At 49.2% G+C, this 6,853-nt stretch overlaps 1 protein-coding gene across 1 annotated transcript in view; it reads left to right on the top strand.

Annotated features, from left to right (window-relative positions):
* Positions 1–2,913: 2,913 nt before the first annotated feature.
* The window catches only part of PGM2 (phosphoglucomutase 2), a gene marked incomplete at its 5' end in the record, with an annotated part of 29,433 nt that continues 25,493 nt past the window's right edge, over positions 2,914–6,853 (top strand). The window contains one exon of the mRNA XM_004706349.3: positions 2,914–3,102. Within this exon, the coding sequence (XP_004706406.3) occupies positions 2,914–3,102 (189 nt within the window). The remainder of the gene's footprint in view (positions 3,103–6,853) is intronic.

Raw genomic sequence — 6,853 nt, 5'->3', positions numbered from 1 at the left:
GTTGCGCAGTCATCACAATCAATTTCAGAACATTTTCTTCTTTCTTGTACTCCTTGTTATCTCCCCTTTCCCCCAACCTCCCCTGCCATCCAGTTACTCTGCCTATAGTTGTGCGGAGTACAGATTTCATATGCAGGAAATCACACATCCCACGGAGGACAGCGACAAAACAAAGTACAAGGAAGCCTCAATCCAAAAAAAAGCAGAAAATGTTCAAAACTGAAATTTTAAACAAGTCAAAAGGGAGATCAAGTGATTGTGGTATAACTTTTGGGAAGCAGACAGCCATGCCTGCATGACCGAGATCCAACTCCTGGTCACCCGCCAGCGTGTTTTGAGTGGCATGAATGTGATTACAAGCCCCAGTAGCAGGGGCCAGGCAGATCCTGCTTCCACAATGCCATTGGCAATTCTCCAGGTGAAAAGAGCCCTGTGGTTCTTATGGGAGATCAATTAGTTCCATTTTTTGGTACCTTAGTAATCTGTGGGTATAATTTTATTTTTGTGAATCAGAATCGGTGGCCCAGCATTCCATAAAACTTTCAAGAAATTAAATCTTTTGCTGTTTGGCTTATTGCCTCTGAGCTGCTGGGTCTCAAATAGCGCTGAGGAGTCCTCCCATGGAGGAGGCAGATGGTTAAGCACTGACCACTAAATTCAAACTCACCCAGGGGTCAATCTCACCAGGGAGAAAGTCCTGGCAGTCACTTAGAAAAGGTTACAGCCCTGAAAACCACAGGGCTGCAGTGCACAAGGAGCTGCCATGAGCCTGAATTGACTTGAAGGCAATGGGTTTCCTTTGGGGGGTCTTGATAGAGCTTCAGGGATGTGCTCCCTTTAAGATTTTTTGGTTTTTGAATTTTGCTTTCTCTCCCAATTTCTTTTCTGGCTCGGGGCAGGCACCTCATGAGGAAGGGCCCCTTCATTTCTGCTGCTCCTTCCTTGGATGAGCTGAGGCAGTGGTTCTCAACCTTCCTCATGCCACGACCCTTTCATACAGTTCCTCATGTTGTGGTGACCCCCCCCAACCATAAAATGCTTTCCGTTGCTACCTCATCACTGTCATTTTGCTACTGTTCGGAAATGGGCGACCCCTGTGAAAGGGTGGTTTGACCCCCGCAGGGTCGTGACCCACACGTTGAGAACTGCTGAGCTAAGGGGTCTCTGGAGGCTTCCAGCCAGTGGAACGCATTGTAGCGTGGGTCTGAGTCACTAGAAGACTGGTGAGGTCCCCCTGGACATGCTTTGCCTTCATCCTGGTGGCGTAGTGAGTTGTGCATTGGGCTGCTCATGGGGCTGCCATTTGTAAGGGCAGCTGTTCAAAACCACCAGCTGATCTGTGGGAGAAAGAAGAGATTTTTACTCCTGTAAAGAGTTACGGTCTCAGAACCTCATAGGGGAAGTTCTACCCTGTCCCACCGGGTCGCCATCAGTTGGAATCGATGGCAGTGGGGATTTTTCCTCCCTGTTCCTTTCTCTCTCATTAATTTTGGGTACTCTGGCTGGTTCTGACCTGCAGCCCTCTTGACTCTCCTATCTCGCTGCCTCCTTTGGTTTCCCTTGGGCTACTTAGCCTTTTGTAGGTATCAAAGGGCAATCGGAATGTTCAAATCTCCTTCGTCATTGGGAGCGTATCTGGGTATTGGGTGTGACCCTGGTGTCTCTTTGTATTTTGATTCACTCAGCAAATACTTGATGGGTTTCTGTAATGTGTCAGGTAGGAGCCCTTCCTTAGGGTACCTGACCTTCTGCTGAGGAAGCCTCTGTGATACGTGTCTTGATTTTTATGGGAAACCGGATTCCCCTTGACATTGGAACACCCCAGAAGTTAGGGCTCACTCCCATAAAGGCAAGTTTTTATTGCAGTAGCATTTCAAAGTAGAGTTGTATGGCTCTGGACTGCCTGAATGTTTATCTAAGTAGATGGTGACTGTAAGGAAGTATTTACTGCTTGTTCCCCTGAATTCTTAATTATACAGCCAAAGTCTCCCGTGGAATGGATGCGATTGTCATTACTTTTCCCCATTCTTAACCTTTTCCTCCAACTGTCGTATGAAGAAAGAGCCGATGACTTTAAATGACTCACGTTCATTTCTACTTGGTGCGGCTGTTGTTAGGTGCTGGTGAGTCAGCCGTGACCCATAACCACCCCATGTGCCACCGAGCAAAACACCTCCCAGTTCGGCGCCATCCACACCATTCTGGTCATGTTGGAGCCCACGGCTGGAGTCACTGTGTCAGTCCGTCTTGGCAAGGGTCGGCCTCTTTTTCACTGCCCTCTACTTGACCAAGCAGTTAATAAAATAGAAGAGGCCCTTGGTTAGGGCTCCTTCAATGATAAAAGCAAGTGTTTATTCATTTTGCTTGTTTCTTCGTTTTTCTTTGCCTGCCCCTGGGAGTCATTGCAAGAATCAAGTGTGTGAACGTTATCAGGCTTGATTTAGACTGCATACTCTGGGCAAATTTAAGGATGTTAAGGAAGGCATTTATTTTATTATAAATGCCAACCAGGCCGAGAGAGGTGCTTTGCGTTCATCTCGTCTTCAGCATCATCCTGTAGAAGAGCTGCTGGGTGGTTCCCATTTTACAAATGAGGGAATGGAAAGTTCAAGAAGTTGAATTCTCCACCAAATAAAAAGGGAGTCGGTAAGTGATAAACTAGGGTTACTTCATGGGTGCTACACTTGCTAAGCATCAAAACCAACTCTTGTGCCATTTTTTTTTGCCCCATAGTGTTTGTAGTGCTAATAAAGAGAACAATACAGGCTAACGCCAGCCAGCTTCCAATAGCTGAGACATCAGTAGGTGGAAAAGGCAATAGGTACAGGAAGACTTTCATATGGGTTGGAAGGACTGGTTTTTAAGAAATGTGTAGTTGTGTGTTTTAGCTAGTTCTCCCTCTTACTCCCCTGACCGTACCTTTCTGTCTGGCAGAATCCTTTAACGTCTGAGACGGTGAAGCAGCTAGTCGCGGAGGGTAATAAAGAAGAACTACAAAAATGTTTCGGGGCCCGGATGGAGTTTGGGACGGCTGGCCTTCGAGCGGCCATGGGAGCAGGAATTTCCCAGATGAACGACTTGACCATCATTCAGACGACACAGGTACCACGCTTGCTTTAGTTATCCTTGCCATCGCCCCAGGCTCCTCTTGTCCCCGGTAGACCTAGCAGACCAAATTAGTCTTCAATGTTGGCAGGACTGCGGTCTGGTCTGTCTGCTGGGAGACTCGGCCATTTGTCATCCAACAGATAGTGGTTGAAGGCTTACTGTGTGTCGGGCTGTGACTAGACCCAGCACCAGACCCAGTACCATCAAGGCAATCCTCATGGTCACCTAATAGGACAGAGTAGAACTTCCCCAGGAAGTTTCCAGGGCTGGAATCTTCTCCGACGCCATCTTTCTCCCAGCGGACTCCTTTTGGCCATTTAATGACTAAAATCTAGCAAGAGAAATAATGACCAAGATCTAAACCAGAGTCTTTTTATGGGGATTGTATTTCAGCACAAGCTCCCCGACCCCACCCCCAATAGAAGTGGCTGACTTTTTTTCTTTTCGTAAGTAATAAGCTTTTAAAGTTCTTAACAGTTTTGTGTCCTCAGGTGAGTCCTGCCCCTAGTGACAGAGTGGATCTGAAGTAGAATTGCTCTGCGGGACTTTCAGGGAGCAGAATGCCAGGCCTGTCCCCTGAGACACAGTTGGGGAGGTCTGAACCATTTACCTGCTTCTGCACATGTGCCGTCCGGGACTCTAGAATGGTAGCAAGCTTGCCCGGCAGAATTGAACAAGAAGTCCAGAGTTCACACTTGCCTCCTCTTCCCGGCCATATCATTTCCCAGATGATCAATATCTGGCCTTTGGGTGGCGCATTGTTACAATGTGTGGACCAATACTGACATGTGATTTAACCGAATCCCGCAGTTCACTCTTTGTGTTACCTATTTCTGTGGATTTTCACAAATACCTAGGACCTTGGGTCCCCCATTGCAGTATCACTGAGTAGTTTCCCTGCCCTGAGCATCCCCTGTGCTCCACCCACCCTTCTTCCCTCCTCGGGACCCCTGATCATTATTTTCTGTCTCTCTAGTTTTGCCTTTTGCAGAATCTTGTGTCATTGGACCTGTCTGACTTCTCTGGTCTTGTCATTGTTGCCAGTGATGCTCAGCAAAGGCTGTAGACCTTTGGTAGCGGGCAGAATTACCCAGAGCCTTTCCTAAGGGAAAGGAACCCTGGTGGCGAAGTGGTTACACATTGGGCTACTAACCACAATGTTAACGGTTCGAAACCACCTAGCCTTCCTTGGGAGAAAGACAGGGCTTTCTACTTTTGTAAAGAGCTACAGTCTCGGGAACTCCCAGGGCCAGTTCTACCCTGTCGTATAGCGTCGCTATGAGTCGGCATCAACTCAGTGGCAGTGAACTTGGTCTTGGGTTTTGTTCAGTTTAGTGTTCCTCTCTAATCTAGGCTGACCAGGTTGCTGAGTTCCGTGGCTTCCACTGACGCGTTTTGTTAGCAGGGTGCAGTGTAGACCCAGCTTCTAGGAACAGAACTGAAGGCTTAGACCAAGTAGAAGAGGGACCACTCGGGCCGGGCTTGCTGCGAGTGTCGGGGAGGAACGGACACAGCTAGTTCTGTTGCTTCCATGGCTTAGACTGGTGGAAAACGGGCCCTTCTGTCATTCTCACAAGGGAGAGCTTGGACACATGAGTGCATGGAGACCTCGTGTGTCTGACAAGGCAGCCCCCCTGTGAAACACACAGCTGGGCCCCTTCTAGCGGAAGCCCAGTGAGAAGTGCTCATCTAGGGGTGCAGGGCTGCCAAGGGAAGCCCTGGTCTGTACCTCTGTTTCAGCGGTGGAGCGGAGCTCCCAGCCAACTTCTCAGAGGAGGTCTTGCCAGGGATGAGCCAGAGACCCCTGTTCCAGGGATTGAAAGCATAGGAACTGTACTATTGTGTAAGGTCAGGGAAGGTCACCTGCTTTCCTATTAATACAGGTGGCATTGATTACCCAAAACATGCATCATGGTTCAAGGCGGCAATCCACTTGTTTTGCTAATGGACCTGCAGTTTAGGCAGAGTCGGTTGGGCTACCAACACCTGTTCTCTGCTCCCTTTGCCGTCGCCTGGGGCAGTCACCTGGCGCCTTGTTCACTCACGGGTCTGATAGTTACTGCTGGCGCTTGGCTGGCATGCCTGCGTGTCGCCTGGGCCATCTTATAGCATGGTGGCTGGGGGCCAACGGAGAACATCCTGAGATGAGAACGGCCAACTGGAAGCTGGGGTTGACTTATTTGACCTTCGTCTCGAGTCACGCCAAGACACTGGTGTCCACTCAATTTGTTCAAAAAGAGTCTGCCAGAGGATCTCCTTCTCAAGGCGAAGGTCCGTGGTTACCCCCCACGTCATGGAGGGGACGGGTGTCAGTGCCGTATCACAAGAAGTCTATGAGATGGGCCATTTGTGGACAAGGCAATTTCATAGGCCTCCTGGTAGGACTAAGAGGGAGGATCTAAGAGATGCTCTATGAACTGAGCCCTCTCTTCTGTCTTGTCCTGCATCTGTTCTAATTCTCAGAAATGATACAATCTGTCCCAGCACTGTGGAAGCACTTCTTTCACCCCCCTCCCCCCTAGGGGAGTTAGCCTCTTATGAGAACATCAGTAGATCAAAGGACCTCTTTGATCTACATCTCCCACGATGTCTCCCGCGATAACCGCCCCCCCCCAAAGTAGCTTACACAATCAAGATGAGCAGGTACTTTTAATGTCATCCGATCCAGTCGGCCACCCCTTGGGAAATTCCTGCACAACCACCTATTGTCCCCAGACAGTCTTCTAGCCTGGTATTTGGAGGCCAGGGTGTGGGTTAAGCCAGTTTGATGACAGCCCTGGGTGTGTACTCCAAGGGTGAGGAGAGCGTTCAGAAGCCTAGGAGACGTTCCAGGCAAGCCCTTGGGGCTTTGTCTGTGTGGCAGGCCCAGGGCTGATGTGTGGTCCTGAGCTACTCTGCCCTGTGCTGGCATTCCTCATGGCACACACACTCTTGGGTGGGGGGGGCCTTTGGCTCCAGTAAGGGGTTTGCTCTCATCCTGAAGTTGCCCCCAGGAATCTACCTGTTGAGTTTACAGACGGAGAGATGTGAGTCAAGCGTGTCTCACAAGGAAACCAGCTTAGAGGTGGGAGGAGACTTTCTGTACGCTTTACCTCAGTGCTAGATTCAGCATTTCCTTTTTCCAGTTAATTCATGCCATCCCCCTGCCTTTCAAAAATGGATTGATGTGCTCTTGCTGATGTTAGGTGCCATTGGGCCAGTGCTGACTCACTGCAAGCCGGTGCACAGCAGAACAGAACCCTGCCTGGTCCTGCGCCGTCAGCCCACTGTTGCAGCCACTGCGCCGCTCCATCTTGACGAGGGTCTTCCTCTTCTTCACTGCCCCTCCACTTTGTCAAGCATGGTGTCCTTTTCCAGGGACTAGTCTCTCGATTACATGTCCAAGGGACGTGCGTGAGGCAGTCGCGCCGTTCTTGTGGCTGTTCTGCCACCTGCTCTCAGACTTGTGAAGCTAGTGCAGGCACATAATCGGAGGTAGAGCTCACAGTGTCTTCCGAAATAGCCATGCCATCTTTGGCTTGTTCTCCTTACAAATACTTACCTTGGTTTTTGTTTTTAAGGCCTGGGAAATCTGTTTATTATGTGCAGAGACCAAGAAACTTAGTTTATTAACTGTTAATTTTTTTATCATATCTAGATACCCAACCCATATAAATGAGCTAATTCCTTTAACATCCAACTACAATAGGGGACAAACCCTAGAGTGAGAGGAAAAGTGGAGGTATCAAGGATCACAACAGAGACA

This window comes from Echinops telfairi, unplaced genomic scaffold (assembly GCF_000313985.2).
Source record: "Echinops telfairi isolate 266 unplaced genomic scaffold, ASM31398v2 ScPeMD7_7468;HRSCAF=8506_0, whole genome shotgun sequence".
In the NCBI taxonomy this organism is placed as follows: Eukaryota; Metazoa; Chordata; class Mammalia; order Afrosoricida; family Tenrecidae; genus Echinops; species Echinops telfairi.
This window is presented reverse-complemented; position numbering and strand designations above follow the sequence as displayed.